The sequence below is a fragment of the Terrapene carolina genome, unplaced genomic scaffold (genome assembly GCF_002925995.2).
Source record: "Terrapene carolina triunguis isolate 2854851 unplaced genomic scaffold, T_m_triunguis-2.0 Scaffold232, whole genome shotgun sequence".
In the NCBI taxonomy this organism is placed as follows: Eukaryota; Metazoa; Chordata; order Testudines; family Emydidae; genus Terrapene; species Terrapene triunguis.
Genome location: NW_020664583.1, coordinates 10,148,271 through 10,166,897, shown reverse-complemented (window position 1 = coordinate 10,166,897; position 18,627 = coordinate 10,148,271). Strand labels below are relative to the sequence as shown.

Genomic DNA, 18,627 nt, shown 5'->3' with positions numbered 1-18,627 from the left:
GGAGTACTGTGTGCAGTTCTGGTCTCCTATGTTTAAAAAGGATGAATTCAAACTGGAACAGGTACAGAGAAGGGCCACTAGGATGATCCGAGGAATGGAAAACCTTTCCTATGAAAGGAGACTCGAGGAGCTCGGTTTGTTTAGCCTAACCAAAAGAAGGCTGAGGGGGGATATGATTGCTCTCTTTAAATACATCAAAGGGATAAATACCAGGGAGGGAGAGGAATTATTTCAGCTCAGTACTAATGTGGACACGAGAACGAATGGATATAAACTGGCCGTGGGGAAGTTTAGGCTTGAAATTAGACGAAGGTTTCTAACCATCAGAGGGGTGAAATTTTGGAACAGCCTTCCGAGGGAAACGGTGGGGGCGAAAGACCTCTCTGGCTTCAAGATTAGGCTAGATAAGTTTATGGAGGGAATGGTTTAATGGGATAACGTGATTTTAGTCAATTAGGTAATAAAGTGCCATCGCTGGTAAAATGTGGGTCTGGCTAGAGAATCTTGCCTGTATGCTCGGGGTTCTACTGATCGCCATATTTGGGGTCGGGAAGGAATTTTCCTCCAGGGTAGATTGGCAGAGGCCCTGGAGGTTTTTCGCCTTCCTCCGCAGCATTGGGCAGGGGTCGCAAGCTGGAGGATTCTCTGCGACTTGAAGTCTTTAAATCACGATCTGGACACTTCAACAGCTGAGTAAAGGGAAAGTGGGTGGGTCAGCTTTTGTGGCCTGCATCATGCGGGAGGTCAGACTAGATGACCATAATGGTCCCTTCTGACCTTTAAGTCTATGAGTCTATGAGTCTATGTTCTATGGGATGGTATCTGTCATCACCATGGTCCACTCAAAGGTCCATTTACTGTTAAAATATTCTAGAGCTTCATCCAGTCTGTGTCACTGCCAGAAATAAAAACCAGAACTACAGACTCCCAGTCTGTGCTCTAATCACTATAAAATGTTACTTCTATAAAGGTGAAATTTACTACTGTGCAGAGGGCCAGCACAAGGTCAGTGCCCCACAAAAATACCACTTAAATCCACAAAATAGGGTTTTGGTAGGAGTTAAGAAGGCATAGACCTTGTACTGGCCCTCTGCACCTTAAGATTAGAATTTGGGCAGTTTTTGACAAAAAGCTGAAATTTACTCTGGACAAATGAGTACTGGAAATCTGTTCAAGACCAGGTTTCATGTGCCTTAGAGCAGCCTCAGCTGTGTAGAAGCCACAGCCACATTGAACATACAGGTATTTACAACAAACACATACCCTCATTGCTTCCTGGATATGATCTTGTCGTACAAGCTCAGCTGATCGGTCCATGTACCACTTCAAACATCGGATCAGTTCTCTGAGTAGGAGACACATTGATAGAAACATCAAGCAATTAACTGAAAGTGACCTACCCTGAAACCTTCTGGGTTTTTTTTGTTTTGTTTTTTTTTTAAACGACTTGGCAGTTGTTTCCTTAGACAGCAAGAAATGCAATGTGCTCTCTTGTTACTCAATTCTAATAATTAGGCATATTAGTCTAAACAACCAACTTTACAGTAATGACATATACATTAATTTAAATGTAAAAAAAATTTCTGACACCAAAAAATAACTCTCCCTCCATAATTAATTCAGATGGCAAGAAACAAAGAATCAAAAAGGGGTTATAACAAATCACTTCAAACAAAGAAAACAATCAGTTTACAGAAAATAAAATACATGTAGTATTTCTCTTTGGCTAAGCAATCTGAGTAAGGCTCTTATAGATAAGCAATTTTCAGAAACTGTTTGAAACTGGAAGAGACCAACTTATGTAAAAACATAGAGACAATACCTTCATCTAATTTCCTAAAGTGCACAAGACTGTTTAGAATGCCCTGAGGTATTACATATGCTTAAGAACAAGTTTGTTTAGATGCCACCTTATCAGAAGAAAGTAGAACTGCAAATAACATTTTCCTTAGATCAAAGATGACACTGATTATTAAAAATTGTGAAACTGTTTTCTCATCATTCTGAACTTCACTGTGCTTTGTGATCCCATACCAAGCATACAGTTTCCAAATTGTTTTAAAAGAACATTTTTAATGTAACCTATTTAAGATTTTTTTCAATACACTATAGCTTGAGTCTGCTATAATACCAGGACCAAGAATGATGGAGCTGGAAGATTATTGTCTTCACTTTATTTTGATCCAGTTTGGGAGCCACTAAATTATGCACAAGAAGCAATTTGGAAAAAAGGTAGATTACAATCCTGGCTGATAATTGCTACTGCTTTCTAAATCTGACTCACGAAGTAACATTTCATTGTAATATACTGGAAAATAAGGCTCACCACTCTTTTGACTGTTAATGGAAATTAATTTTCTAATTCTCTATTGAAATGAACATTCTGCCTTTAATCTCACAGAACAGCATACCTTGATCTAATCTGAATACTTGCCCTCTTCTTTGAAACTAGCCATAGGAAAAGGTATTAGGGAATAGGTGATTTGTCTCCCTAAAGTGGAGGCTATTAGTCTTGTGCTAATAGATGCACTCCCGATAAGAAATGTAAGAATCATTTCCATGATCCCTGCTTAAGTTTCATGCAGGCCTCAAGTAGCCAGCATCCTTCTAGTATAGGAAGGGTAGATGCTCTGTGGGGCCCATCAATCAACACAGCTTCTAATTGGTTGCTGCTGAGTGACATGAAGTGCTTCCTCACTTCACAGCATTCCTAGCCCCTGCAGGCTAAGACTGGGACTAGGACTGGCATGACATTCAGCAGCCTCTCTCTGTGGTTAGATTTAGAAGTCATGCTACAATTTTTACTCTGCTACTGTAAAAGTTATGACTCTGGTGCCCATACGACTCAAAAGTCTGAGAGTGTTACTGTATGAAGTGATGACGAAACACAACCTACTTGTAAGCCAGTGCTCCTGCAAAGTGTTTCTGAATGTACATATCCATAACAGGTCGGAAATGGAAATATTTGCTGTCACGTAGCAGATTTATGATGAACACCTGCGGAAGATAGAGAAGGGAACCCATAACAAAGCAAACTGCACGTCACCTCGGATTAAATGAACAAGCTAAACAGGCTAAGAAACAATCAGATGTTAATGCTTTTTTTCATATGCTGATAATGGAAATGCTCCTCTTTGACTTATTGTTTGCCCCTCCCATACTGATCGATGTAATCCTTCTCTCCTCATATTTTGGCTATGGTTATCCTACTCCTTGCACCCAATAACGTTACAAAAAAGTACAGGTGTAGAACCTCCAGCTGAATCTCTCATACGTTTTAAGGTAATAAGATAATAGCAATAAGGCATGGTGGTAAGGTAATAAGAGCACGGGAAATACTGACCACCAGGGAAAGAAAAGTACTAATTTAATGGGATGGGGTTACTTACCAATGACTGGAAGACCAACAGGCCATACTTTTCTGTATTGTCATCCAAAATCACAAATAACGTGTCTAGAATATCTTGCAAGAACTGAAATGGTAGGAAGAGACAGAATTTAAATCTACAAACCCTGCTTACATTCAATAGCACTGCTTTTATTCTCAGATGTGTCATACTTTCCTATGCCTTTACCAGCATTCTGCAGGAACAGACCACTTACACATCCATAGTATGTGTAAGAAAAATTACTTATTGCCAAGAATGTCTCCCTTCCCTTTACAAAGAACAATTATAAAAGAAAATGACAGAAAACAGAAAAAATATTTTATTACAAACTATTTTCATTTAATTTACATAGTGTTTGCCTTTCAATGTCTCTGGGCAGATCAACAGTATTGCCCAAGACTGACAAAACTGTTCACTATTCTGCAGTCTAATAGCATGTCAGATAGCATTCCACATCTGATACAAGCACATCCACTGATTCACAGTAAACAGTAAGTGTTTCAAGACATGGTTAGTACAAAACGGTTGTATTTTACAGGACAGAGATTCAGGTTTTCTTTTAAAAATTTATTATATATCAAGTATCTGTGCAACAATTTAGCTATACAATGCCACCCCCTTTTGTCCATGACATGGCAGGCTGCTCAGTGTGCTGATCTCCCATTGCTTTCCGTTTCAATAAATAGGACCCACTGGAGAAGAAGATAGCGAAGTGACAGTGCTATAGATAGGGTGACTAGATGTCCTGATTTTATAGGGATATTTGGGGCTTTTTCTTATATAGGCTCCTACTACCCCCCCGACCCCCGTCCCGATTTTTCACACTTGCTGTCTGGTCACCCTAGCTATAGGTGAAACTGATAGCTGGCATTGTAGGCTAGCTTTGTGCAATCTATTCCACCGGATTCTCTGATGTGGAAAAACAAGAAAAACAAAACAATGATTTATGAAGTTCCCGAAAAAAAGATACAGCTGTCACTAAATGGCAGTGAATTCCAGAAGGGAGTCAGTCAACACTTCATTTGGAATATGTTAAGTCCACACATTTTTTACGATTTCCAAAAGAAAAATTCTCCCTGTGCAGATCCTTGCTGTACTGCATTGAAGACAAAATTTATTCTCAAAATTATGGAATTTTGTGAAAAATTCAAATATGGACATGGAGGAGTAGGCCTGTTTTGCTCATAGTCATATAAGTCAACATTCAATACGTAGCATTATTCAAAAATGAGTACTATTGAAGTGGGCAACTTTTTTGGGTTCACTATCCCAGAGCCCAAACACACCTCCTTCCAATTCTTAAATTCTGCAAAATAAATTGCAGGAAGGGCTCTCTGCATTTCTGGAACTAGTGGAAGGGATAGCCACTCTCTTCATATCTGGCATGCATGTGTCCTTCTCCAGGCTCACAAGTGTGTGAATGTATTCTGAAATATCATCTTTGATCTGGAAAAGCCTGGGGCATGTAAGATAACAGAAGAGTTGGAATTCAGCACAATAGAGATTGCCAAAATTTGTTTTTGTTCTGTATTGGAAGGAAAACAAAACCTTTTTAATTTTTTTGCAAAATGAAATTGTATTTAAACATCTATGTTTGGATTGAAAAGGCCAGGTTTTCAAATTGGGGTTTCTCTCTCTCTCTCCCTGGAAATGACCAGAGAGTCCACCCTGGACCTCAGAAATGTTCTTGTTAAAAACTTCATCAAAATACATACATATCTGTGAAACATTTCAGTGTTGGTGAAACAGCTTACTTTGACGAAAAAACATTTTGTCAAAAATGTTCTGACCAGCTCTAATTTTGAGGACTAAGGAGAGATTTGGAAAAGTAGAGAGAGATAAAGAAGGCCTCCTGTAGATTGTTAAGCAGTTGGTGTCATGGTAAGAGAGAATGATCTACTTGCTCTGAAGGGAAGGATCTGAGCAAGACATAGAAGAAAAGAGACCTAAAAAGTTGAAATAAATTTGATTATCCATCTGGCATTTTCTGAGCCTATTCAGATCCAAATGCTGAAATTTTTGAGGTTTGTCATTCATAACTAATAGCCACGAGGTTGTTGCTTTGTGAACAAAAAGAGCTGTATATTTAGCTCAGAAATCAAATTGTCGACTGGAGCTTCAGTTCCATCATTGCCTCCATGCAACTAATGAATTTTTGAGTATTCTTGCTTATTTAGGAAGGGAGTTCAGAGACAGCCACCTTTTCAATATTTCCACACAAAAAATGTGGTTAATTTATAGGTAAGGTTGCTTAGCTGTACTTTCTCACAACAATGCAAATACTAAAAAACAAGGAAATCATAAGTTACGGCAACATTCACCCCAAACACAATAATGGCCAGAGACCCCTTTTACAATTACAGACAGGAATCAAGTTTTTACACATTCATCCTGAACACACAGGCTGCAGACCCCCAGCAGACTAGACCTGAGAGTTCTCCCATAGCTCTTACAGGCCAAAATGATAGGTGCAGGTTATATAATCAGATAACAAAAGACCATCCGGGTTATTTTAATTCATAGACATAACAAAGAAGGTTTCCTTTCTTTCATGTTGCAAGAGTAAGAGGAGGATAAGGAGGGGTTAATTACCAGTACAGAAACTGGAGTGCTTCGAGATGTTTTGTCCCTATGGGTGCACACGTGCCCATGAGCTTTTGATCAGAGATTTTTCATCAGCAGTATCTGTGGGTCTCACCTGCACCCTATGCATAGTCATGGTCTGGACTGAGGGAATATAGGAAGAGGCATAAATCAATTAATGACGAGTTAATGATGGAATTATCACTGCTAGGGATACCATCCTGAATCTCTGCAATTTTTTTGAAAGTGTTCAGAGACCTGAGGTCCAGGTTCAGTCTCCATTCCCCTTTTCTCTTGGGAACCAGGAAGTACCTGGAGTAGAAGCCTTTTTAGGTGAAACTGTGAAGAACCTGTTCAATTGCCCAACAGCAGCAGGAAAGATTCTACCTCTTGCTTTAGGACACCCCATGTGAGAAGGATTGCTCAAAAGGGATGAGGAAGAGGAAATGGGGCTGAACAGGATGGTGTAACCCGACTATAATACTTCAAGTATCCATCTGTCTGATCTGATGTATTCTGGGAGAGATGTACATCACAGAGTAGCAGTTGGGCAGGGTGGTGCACCATAGGATCCATAGTGAGGTGATTTGTGACCAAATGGTCAAAATGAACAAGAGGCTGGTTGGTACCAGCAGCATCGAGAGAGGCCTGCAAAGAAGCTTTGGTATCATCTGGTGTAAAGAGGTTAGCCGGGGCTCATCCCTCTCCGGGGCGGCGGGGAGCCACACTGCCTCACTATACACTGTTGATGTCTTGGGGGAATTAGTCCGGCCGTGGGAGTCTCCCTCGGCGGCCCTTGCAGCAACTGAAATAAGCACAGTAAGCCCGGGCCCTAGGTCAGGGCAGGGCAACAGTGGGTCAGGTGCTCAGGCCCTCAGGCAGGGCTGAGCAGTGGCAATGCAAACAGTAGCAATGAGTCCAGGCCTCCAAAGGACCTGAGAGAGGGGGAGACTGCCACCCACAAGTTGGGTGGCAGGGGGGGATGCAGGCCCTCCCACTCCACTGCGTCCCAGCCCGGGGCCCTAGCAGTGGCAGAAGACCTGCTGCTGTGTCAGTGGGGATCCTGGCCGCAACACACTGAAATGGACTCTGGCAGTGTTGCTGCCAGACCAGGGTCGGCTGCCCCTGAGCTACTTCCAGACTCCCCCTCTGGTGGTACCTGGGTCACAGTGGTGTCCTCCAGGGGGTCCAGCACCAGGGGTTCCTCGGGGTAGCTAGCGAGAGGCAGGCCTGGCAACTCCTCTGGGTAGTGGGCGTGGGGCAGGCCTGGCAACTCCTCCGGGTAGTGGGCGAGGGGCAGGTCAGGCCAGTCCTTGGGTGCACCTAGGGCCGCAGGGGCTTCCCAGTCGCAGGCCAGGCCAGAGGCATCTGGCCTCCCCGGCAGCTGTCTCTCCAGTGAGTTCTGAGGTCGAGCCTTTGTACTTCTGGGGTGCCGCCTGACCCTCTGAGGGGCGGGCTCAGAGCTCCCTAGCTCCGCCCACTCCGGTGTCCGGAAGGGCTCGTCCCTCTCCGGGGCGGCGGGGAGCCACACCGCCTCACTACATCTGGCCTTTGGAGATGATGGTTTGAAACTGGTTCTTCTGGTCCTGAGGCAAGTGATCAATAAAATGAGAGAACTTGCTATAATGTGTGTAGTCCTATTTTGACAACAAGGCACGATAGTTGGCAATCCTGAATTGTAGTTCAACTGAAGAGTAACTCTTGCAGCCAAGGAGATCCAGGTGCTTAAGATCCTGGTCATGAGCAGCTGATTTGGACAGCCCCTGTTTCTCTCATTAACCACGTTGATCACAAGAGAGTTTGGGGAGAGGTGGGAGAAAAAGGTACTCTGAGCCCGTGCCCAGCACATAGTACTTTTTACCAGCACTCCTGCATGTAGGCAGGATGGCAGCCAGTGTTTTCCAAATGGCCAGGGTTATCCTGCCTGGAGTAGAAGTATGCAAGGTATGCTGGGGTTCCTGTATCCTCTTTAGGGGAATCTGTAAACTCTCAGTCACTCTCTTCTTTAGTTCTTGAAAGACTTTGATAGGGGAAAGGGGCATAATTGCTACATCTGGAGGAAAATGATTTATTGGAAGGTAATGCCTCCTTTTCTTCCCTTAGCTCTTGTTCTTTCAAAGGGTCTTCCTGGAGAATAGGGTCCCAGTGCCTGCTTTTCTTGATAAGTCCTCTTCTGTGAGAGCATTCTATAAAATTAGTCAGCATAAGAAACCCATGGGTTCCAGAAAGCCCATTGTGGAGGTGTATAAGGAAAGGGGAAGGGACCGTAAGGGTTCTCCTCCCAAGGTTGGCAAGTTGGAAGTTGGCTCGTTCCAGGGGTCTTGTCCTTACAGTACACTGCTGGAGAGGGAGGTTGGAATGGAAATGTGGTGGAATCCTGGACAGAAATGTCTGAGTCCAAGGAGGTGTTGCCTCCCTGTATCTAACAGAGGAGCTAGGAGTGTTGGTACTGTTGGTCATGTCAGTACTGATGGTTGTGTTGGTACTGGATTCTGAGTTGGAACCAGTGGCTGACTTTTAGTGTGCAGGTGCACAGAAGCTGGGAAGTATGTCAGGACAGCTGGGTACATTGGTACCGGTAGGAAATCCCCATGTACCTCTCAGTACAGCGGATTCAGGATGTGACTCAGAGAGCCTCATGATAGAGGAAACTGGTTGGTATCAGCAATTCTGGACACTGCTCCTCAGGCTGAGGTGAGTTGAGTGGTACTGGAGACAGCATGGATGCGTGGTCCATATGTTCCTTATGCACAAAGCCTGAAGAGGGTGCCTGGATTGGGGTCGGTGGCAGTTTCTTCAAGTCCTTGGGTTGGAAGGCTTCAAGGGTACCAACAATCGTGCTGAACAGGGCTGTTTGTCCTAAGACTTCTCAGTATGTGTGCTGGAAGTCTTGTTCATGAGTACCAACATCTTGATACCAGAGGAGGTAGAAGCCTAGTTGTACCCATCCTGCCTTCTCAATCCCTGGCCTTTGGGGTGACTTTCCCCTTCTTTTAGATGCCACATATGGGGTAGTGATGTCTGTTCTTTTTAGAGGGCTTTGAACTCTCTGAAGCTACCCTTTCTCTGCTCACTGGAGCCAAAGTCGTCATCAGAATGCTCTGAGAGGTTGATGCCAATGTATGCACGGAGAGTTGGACCCTGAAATGATGGTGGCTCTCAAGGACTGCTCCATAAGAAGTAACTTTAGTCTGTCCTCTCTCAGCTTCCTGGATCTGCTCCTGAAGCCAGAGCAGACCTTACACTTTGATAGGACATGGGACTCTCTGAGGCAGCCAGAATGCCTGTTGCCAAGGGGAAGGACCAGTGGCAGGTCTGATAGGGATTAAAATCCAGGTTTTTGGGCATAGCCCAAGGAAGGAGGCTGCAGACAAAGGAGGTCAAAGGGCAGAGGCTGTGAAAAACAAGGTTGGGGGAACCTCCAAAAGCACAGCTTGTACCAAGAAGAAACAAATATAATAAAATAAATGGTCAGCTAGGTATGCTAAGCTAGCAGACACCACAATGCTCCCTCTCTAGCTACAGGTGGTTGAAAAGGAACTGGAGCTGCAGTGGGTCCGCTCCTCGCTAATATACCATTGGTCCAGAGCACGAGGATGTGTAGGGAGCAGGCACAGACATGTGGACACTGCTGGTGAAAAATCTCTGATCAAAAGTGCCTGGATGTGTGCCTGTGTAAAGTGGAGCCCCTTTGGGACAATAACTCCAAGAAGAAGCTGTAGTTGGCAGGGATAATATGGATTTACTGTGTGTTTCTGGAGTTTAGGATTTTTGAATTACAGTGTTTTAAATTCCCAGCTTTCATACATTTATTTTCTTAAACTTGTCTAAATTCTCTTTCAAATGTATTAAATAACTGCAACATTCTAATGCTGTTATAGATTAATGTGTAATGTTCAACATTATCTCAATCTTTAACTTTTTTTGGTCAAGGAATAAAGCAGAAACATGATTTTTCCTTATCTATACACTGAAAATATATATACACAAAACCCTGAGCCCCCTAAAAAATACCAGGTACATAACATCTTAGATAACAGTCATATTATCTGGACTTTAAAAATTGACAGCAGAGAGTCAATCACAGGAAGGCCTCTTCTGGTTTGCTCCCTCAAATACTTCATTATCATAAAAAATAATTTTTCCATCAGTAAGAGTGACCATTAGTTGATTCAGTACCTTAACAATTTCCTCGCCATTGACATGCCTCAGTCTTCCTAGGATATCCATTACACGGTCTGGGTAAGCCTTCCATTTTAAGAGGGCAAGCAAGTCCACTGCAAAATGACACAAGAAAGGAACATGCACTCTGATATACTGTAAAGCACAAGGACACTGAAGAATGTCTAGTACAGGCAGTACATGGCTGGGATACTAACGTTCAGAATCAGTATGACAACTATAGAGGGCCAGACTGGCCACTAAAAGAAAGAAAGAAATGTTTGTTTCCACTGCACGTTTAGATCTTGTCTGTGGTCTCTCTCCTGCTTTTCAGGCAATATGATGAAAGACTGAAACACGGTATAAGTTTAAGTGAAGCCTCTAAAATAGTTAACAACAGTTCAAGAATCCTTCCCATAACAAAAGCTTGTGGGTTAGAAACACACCCAGAACCAGTCAAAATTTATAAACAAGTAAGGTAGGAAGAAAGCCACCCCCAAGATGTGATAGCGATTGAAGAGGCGATACTTGTTCCATGAATTACTCCTCACCTCAAAGAGAAAACCCAAGGAGTAAACCCAGAAACATATGTTACATTAATGCCAAAGAAATGAATGGTGTTTAAAAAGTAAAGGTTGTATCTCTCCTCATTTTGTCTTGATGTTGCATTGTGGGCAGTCACATTTCACCCTTCGGTGCCCCTGAGGACTTGAAGTAAGCAACATCAAGCCTTGATCACAGAAACCTTCAATGCAAAGCCCAACAGAGCTAATTTAGAATTGAGTAAACAAGCTAACTTTGAATTTATTATTCTCATGAGTTTAATCAGAATTAACAATGTTTTATCCTAGCTTTTGTGCCTCTATTTACAGAATATACCTACTATCTCTGTTACAAGTTAGTATGCTCATTTCCTTAAAAAACCCTTTCTCTACTCATTCCAGTAGCAATGGAGCTTAGTAAATATAAGCACAGCTAACATTAACCCATAGAAAAAGGGAACATTATAGTGAAAAAACAGAACATGTTTCAATGGCCTTGTTTTCAAAAGGGACAGTTATGGTACCGTTCTGGGTGAGTTTCGTGGAGGAGAGCTGGGTGGAGATCGAGAAGGTCTCTTTGGTACTACGCTGGAAAATGAGGCTAGAAGGGATGTTAGGGCAGCCGTTGTAGTCCTCTTTGCAGCAGGGCAGCCCCAGGTACAGAGCATGATTATTAAATGTGCTGTTCTCATCACACTGCAGATACAGAAAGGAAACTAAATTTTACCCAGTTGATTTACTTTATTCCACACATTCATGCCTTGCTAGCCTGAATTATTATTTGTATTATCATAGCACCTAGGATACTTAGTCATAAATCAGAATGCCATTGTACGATCCTCTGAGTGCACAGAAAATCTATACACAGAAACCTATGCTTGTCATCCTCAGGTACAGTACATTAAGTCACCTGTGCTTAAGAAAATGTGGTCTCCCACTCACGGATCCCTTCAGAACTTTTAAGAATCTTCCAGATGTAATGTATCTGTTTGAGAGCTATATATATACACTGAAGGAAAAAACTAGGGTAACCTTGTAAGGACAAAATTACTCAGCTAGAGTTTTGCCGAGCAGGATTATGGTGTCTCACATTACTAGTCTAGTCCATAACAGCATGTTTTCAGAGCATAAAAGCGTATAGTAATAACATACCCTCATAGCATTCTTGGGTGGTTATGAATACTAGTGAGACTGAATTTAAAACCAGAGAGGAGTAACAAAGGTCATTATAATTTGAGGGGGAAAATCAATTGTACCTGAAAAATGACACCCATCTATACCAAGTCCTATAAATTGGGATCTGTTATAAATAGGTTCAGAATCCTATCACTATTTCCTCATGTAATGAAAAACAGCATTATCAGAAATGCAATGACATTTACTCAAATATATCTATACTGAAGTAGGGATAAATAGGTGGCAGATCTGCAGTGCAGCATTAGAAGAGTTGTGAGCTATGGTACCTTATAAACATAAAGCTCATGGATATCATCCGATAGGGTGGTGCCATCATCCCTCATCAGAGGAGTGAATGCAAAGCCAAAAAGCTTTTTTTCTCCTTTGTCTTTAGCTGCAACAGGAAATAAAGAACATAGAGAAACATTTCTGCATATGCTGCAAGTGTGAGTGTGTATATTTTCCCCCCTCACTCTCTATACTACACACTCACTCCTTAGCCTCTCTGTATTTCTAACAACCAATGCACGAAGCCACATCAGGATTCATCTATCTATAATCGATAGATAGATAGATAGATACACACACTGTACTAGGTCTCAGTTTATGCTACTGACCACAAAATTAGTCTCTACAAATGTAAATCAGACAAGCTTTTATCAAGATTGTGTTGACCAGAGTAAATCATATGCACAACTTGAAAAGACAATATGTCAAAGAACACAGTAGGAAAATAATATGGGAGTCTGTTGTCCTGAACTGTATGTTCTAATTTAGACCCTTTTTTTCTATTCTCTAACAACTCTTGATAGCATCAGGATCCTTAACACTGTACTTATTGTACTTTAAGATTCCCTCTTCCAGTGACATAGCATTTTAATCCTCTACTTGTAATGGAAAGAAATCAACATTTTTAGATTTGTTTTGGACAAAGGATTATGTTGCACTCACTGGAGCAATGCCTGAACTCAAAGCGAAGGTGAGACCCACGAAACCTGTCAATGGGGATGGGTAGCTTGATAATTTCCCCCCAACGAGGGCTGTTACTGTGGTAGAGGACAAAAGAGTGGTATGCACTTCTGTTTGGCTCTCCTGAGCCCAAACTGATACAGTCCTGGAACAAAACAAAAAAGAAAGAATAAAAGACATCACACTGCTACACAAGTCATTTTTTTACATTGTGTGAGCCTCATGCTGAGGTTACTGAAATCTAGTGTCTTTTTTTTCCTCTGTATAAGTCATACCCTTCTGCAAACACAAGGACAGAGATAGAAGGAGAATCCTGGATGCAAAGGAATCTGAAGTTTTTTGAAGGCAGATTTTTAGACTGTGCTTTGGATCAGAGGTATAGCTCTGGGACCTGTGTCTCAAGCGGCATTCAAACAGGATTTGTTTGCTTTCTGTTTTCCTCAGATTATTATTTAGTTTTACCTTTGTATCAAGTAAGTACAGGATATATATTAACAAAGAGACCAGAAGGAAAAAATGGGCAGTAACAGATAATTACTCACTTGTAATTAGGCTTCTCTGAAAACATCATTTAGCCAGATTCCTACTTTTGGGTCTCAGCTCACTAATGTGATACAGTGAAGAACTCTCTGAGCTCTCAAATTTTTTTGCTCTTTGAAGCACTGGACATACGGCCTCGTTCTGAGATCAAATGCCAGTGCCCCAGTGCCCTTAGACAGAACATTTTATTTCATGTCACTGAGTAATGGCAAGCAAAGAACATTCAGGTTAATAATTACCACCTAAAGATACCAGAGTGGATTCCCACTCTTGGGGACTAAAAAACTCCAGGGTAGTCTTGACTAATCTATACATTATATATTATTAGCGGGCGCCAGTGTTCTCTGTCCTCACGGCTTCTCTCTGGATTCATATATTATGTAATATTAAATATGATGTTTTTTGTATTTAATGTACAAATACAAAATAAGCATTGAAAAATTGTTGGCGCCCACCACACTCTTCTGAAAACATGAATGTGCTACTGGCCACAAAGAAGTTGGGGACCACTGCTCCAGGGTTTGTATTGAAATACAGATATACAAAAAGGTAAAGCACAAGTGCATGCACTGGGCTGGACACTTGCAAAGCAACCTGGAAGCTCTGACTACACCATACATCTTAAAACAAAGCAGAAAAAGAACAGCTGAAAGAATCTGCAAGTATAACTTCCAAGAAAAATTGATTTTGTTTATGTTACCCCCATCCCCCCCCCCCCCAGGAAAATAGTAACCCAGTATTTGGATTATTGATTTTTTATTTTTTGTGTGGGGTAGGTTCCCCCCTTTTAATGTTTTGAACTTCTCTATCAATTTGAAATATTTATATGGAAGGAACAGAACAGAATGAATTCAAAATAGAACAGGTGCAGAGAATGGCTACTAGAATGATAGAAGGAATGGAAAACCTACCTTATGAGAGGAGACTCAAAGAGCTTGGCTTATTTAGATTAACCAAAAGAAGGCTGAGGGGAGATATGATTGCTCTTTATAAATACATAAGAGGGATAAATACCAGGGAGGTAGAGAAGGTATTTAAGTTAAACACCAACGTGGACACAAGAAAAAATGGATATAAACTGGCCATCAACAAGTTTAGGCTTGAAATTAGACAAAGGTTTCTAACCATCAGAGGAGTGAAGTTCTGGAACAGCTTTCCCAGGGGAGCAGTGGGGGCAAAAAACCTAACTGGCTTCAAGATTGAGCTTGATAAGTTTATGGAGGGGTGGTATGATGAGACTGACAACAACGGCATGAAGTGGATCTGTGACTGCTAGCAGCAAATATCTCCAATGGCTGGTGATGGGACACTAGATGGGGAGAGCTTCGAGTTACTACAGAGAATTCGTTCCCAGGTGTCTAGCTAGTGGTTCTTGCCCACATGCTCAGGGTCAAACTGATAGCCATATTTGGGGTCGGGTAGGATTTTTCCCCCCGGGTCAGATTGGTAGACACTCTGGGAGCTTTTTTTGCCTTCCTCTACAGCATGGGGCAAGAGTCACTTGCAGGTTTAAAATAGCGTAATTGGTGGATTCTCTTTAAATCATGATTTGAGGACTTCAGTAACTCAGCCTGAGGTAAGGGGTCTGTTACAGGAGTGAGTGGGTGAGGTTCTGTGGCCTGCAATGTGCAGGAGGTGACTAGAGGATCATGATGGTCTCTTCTGACATTAAAGTCTATGAGATTGTAATGTAACAGAATACTCTGGGGGCACTAGGACTCAAGTGCCGCCCCCCCCCCAGGTAAAACGTCAGAGAGGAACCAGCCAGAAGGAACAAAAGCAGCCAAAGCAGGGACCACTGGACATTCAGTCAACTTTCTAAAACTTTGACTGGATTTTCAGTGCCCTATGCTGACTGGCTGTTTGCTTCAACGAGAGCCCTGCACAGATACAAAATTTGTATCTGCATTTGATCCACGATCTGCAAAAATGGTCCATGGATATAAGGTGGATATCTGTAGAGTTGCAGGGCTCTAGCTCCAACCCTCTCCCTCCTTCGCAGTCTCTTCACCTTACCCCCTTCCCTATCAGCCTCACTCTCCTTCCCTACCCTTTATATTTAGCTTATCTCCTTCTAAGTAACCCCTCAATAAATAAATATAATCATGTAACATATGACATTTGCTGCCATTACACTGTTCATGCTGCTTGTGTATTATACCCTCTTCCCCAGCCCTGTGTCGGTCTTGTCTATTTAGACTGTAAACTCTTTGGGGCAGGGACTCTTTACTACTGTGTATTTTTACAGTGCCTACAACAATTGGGTTGGCTCTTAGGCACTACAATAATATATACAGTATAATCTCTCTTAATATTGCTAGAAGCTAGGATATAACAGATAAACTGATCAGCACTATAAGGAGTTTATATCATGGAAGTAGATATGCAGTAAGATTGGATACAGGCCTGGGTGAATGGTTCAATATTGTGTCTGGAGTTAGACAAGGGTGTGTGTTATCATCAATCCTCTTTGCATTGGTGGTAGATTGGGTGATGAAGCAAGCAACACAAGGCATCATGGACGGTGTAAAATTGGTTAGCAGAGACTAGTTACACAACCTTAACTTTGCCGACAACATTGCTTTACTGAGGCCAGGTCTACACTACTGGCTAAATCAGCACTGCTGTGATCCCTGCAGTGGTGTCGATTTAGCAGGTCTGATGAAGACATGCTAAATCGATGGGAGAGCACTCTCCGATCGATTTGTCTACTCCACCTCTCTGCCAAGAAGCATAAGGGAAGTCGGTGGGAGAGCATCTCCCATCGACACAGCGCAGTGTGGACACTGCGGTAAGTGGATCTAGCTACGTTGTAACTGAAGTATCATAACTTAGATCGATTTACTGCCATAGTGTAGACCAGCCCTAAGTATGAAGTGGAATGGAATGACTGCCCTTACATCAGAGGTAGAACAGGAAGCAGCAAAATTTGGACTGAAAATAAATGCAGAGAAAAAACAATATTATGAAAGTAGAAAACTGGACAACAGATACAAAGGTGTACATGGATGGAAAAGAAATTGAACAGCTAGAAATGTTCTGTTACCTGAGTGTGTGTGATGTCATTCAAAGGTGGCTGTGATAAACATATTCGCACAAGATTAGGAAAAGCAAACACCACTTTTGGAAGGATGACCAAATTTGGTCAAACAGACCTTCACACCAAATGATAGGTCAGATTAAACCATGCGATTGTACTGAGCTTGTTTCTGTACAGAGCAGAGACATGGCCAATGACTGTGGCTAACAAAAAGAGATTGGAGGCTTCCCATCAAAGATGGTGGAGGAAAATACTGAATATTTCATGGAAAGACAAAATTACAAATATAAGAGTAAGGGAGCTGAGAGAGCAGGACATGTTATAAAATATCATCAAAGAAAGACAGGTCAGCTGCCTGGGATATATATACCATATGGAAGATGAGACATGCTAAGCAAGTATTGAAATGGGTATCTGAGAAAGGAAAGAGAAAGCGAGGAAGGTCAAGGAAGAATTGACAGAAAACAGTGCCAGAGGACATTGAATGATCTGGCATCAGCTGGGATGAAGTACCACAACAACTAGTGAGTGACCATAATCAGTGGAGGAATTGGACTTTCCAATCTGTCAGCAGCTCAGGAGGAACTAAGATTAAAGGTGAGGTTTCTCTCTTTCTACATGTCACCTCACCCATACAGCAGATTTCTGTATATGATGTGGCAAGGCACCTTTTTTGCCACGTCAGCCTCAGCATTTCTCTCTGTGGCGGCAGAGGCAGGGCTGGAGTAAGTCAGTCCTACTCTGGAAGTTTTTAAGTTCTTAACTTTGGTTTATTTACAATATTTACAAGGTCAGGCTCAGGGTAGGCTAGAGTAGTTCTCTTAAGCAAGAGAACCCTATAATAGAAAAGAACCCCATCTCCTTGATCCCTGACTAGAGTATTAACTTATTATGCTGGTTTCTGGTTACTAGCCCTTCCTCAAAACAGATGTAAATTCAATGTTTCCTGTGTAAGGAGGAGACCAGCCTTCTCACCTAGGAGAACCCTTTTCTTCCTGCTGCCCCTAACCCCGCTGCAGCTTGTTTCTTCTCCCTCCTCCCACTCTCTCACTGGAGGAAGAGTTTTTAAAGGTCACCGGCAGCCCCTTAATTGGACTCACGTGTCTCTAATTAACCTGAGGTAACGTCTTTTCAGTTCATAGGAAAAAGGGCCTTCACCATTCTAGGAATGATACACATGTCTTCCACCACTCTCTTATAGCTGTGAGGTTTGACTCTGTCACAATGATCAATAATTTTGTTAATAAGTGCTTATTGTTATATCACATGCTTCTATATATAGTAGAAAAACAGAGTTTATTTGTAAGGTGCCAGTTCCTGAAGCATTCAAAGTATAGGAATTCATATTAACTAATAACAATTCCATCTCATCTACTTTTCCCTCCACTACAATAAAATGGCCTCTATATCCTGTTTCTCAAAAGAGACTTAACACTGAAGTGCCCATATATCAAAATCATTGTCATTCAATCTACTTAACACATCAATTCTTGCTTGTAATTTCGTACAAAATTAGGTGCACCTCTTGTAAGAAAATTATTTGTGATCCTGGCTTCTCCGAGGAGGACCCAATGCTCTTTTATTTACTTGGATTTGGGATACCTTTGAAATTAAATGATATATTTTTAAAATCAGTCACTTATAAAAAAAAAATCTACCTAACAATCTATATGTGTCTCTAACCTCTCAAATCTGTGATATCTGAACCTTTGTCCTAGTTCCTTACATGACCTCACTATCATCCAACAAAGGAAATACTCTAAAAGATTTCATTAAGAAAAAGAGAAACTTTAATCATAACTATTATTGAATACATCAATAATAATAAATGTGCCAAATCTATAAAACTAGTTAACATGTAATGTTGGCATGCATAGCTGAACCATGGGCCATACATTGATTCTAAGTAAGATGAACTGAATATATTCCCAGCTCTCTGAGCATCCTCATTTCAACAGGATGGGCCATTTCAATATCGACCCATATTTTTGTTATTATTTATATTACAGTAGCACCTAGAGGCTACAACTGAGATTGGGGCCTCATTGTACTAGGTACTGTACAAACAGATACCATAGCAAAAGACAGTCCTTGCCCAAAAGAACTTACAATCCAAACAGATGAATTCAAGTGGACACACCCTCAAAATGGAGAAATTGTGTGCTCAATGCACGAAGAAGCTCATGAGTTTTTCAGCTCAGACCAAATATTTAATTGAAACATAGAA

The 18,627-nt window shown here is 41.7% G+C and overlaps 1 protein-coding gene across 1 annotated transcript in view; it reads right to left on the bottom strand.

The window, feature by feature from the left end:
* Positions 1 to 18,627, bottom strand: part of DOCK3 (dedicator of cytokinesis 3) — a 357,395-nt gene that overhangs the window by 126,126 nt on the left and 212,642 nt on the right. Inside the window, exons 14-20 of the mRNA XM_029912574.1 lie at positions 12,803 to 12,965; positions 12,139 to 12,245; positions 11,200 to 11,371; positions 10,152 to 10,249; positions 3,390 to 3,473; positions 2,897 to 2,997; positions 1,264 to 1,345 (exon numbers count right to left, since the gene is read on the bottom strand). Of these exons, the coding sequence (XP_029768434.1) occupies positions 1,264 to 1,345; positions 2,897 to 2,997; positions 3,390 to 3,473; positions 10,152 to 10,249; positions 11,200 to 11,371; positions 12,139 to 12,245; positions 12,803 to 12,965 (807 nt within the window). The remainder of the gene's footprint in view (positions 1 to 1,263; positions 1,346 to 2,896; positions 2,998 to 3,389; positions 3,474 to 10,151; positions 10,250 to 11,199; positions 11,372 to 12,138; positions 12,246 to 12,802; positions 12,966 to 18,627) is intronic.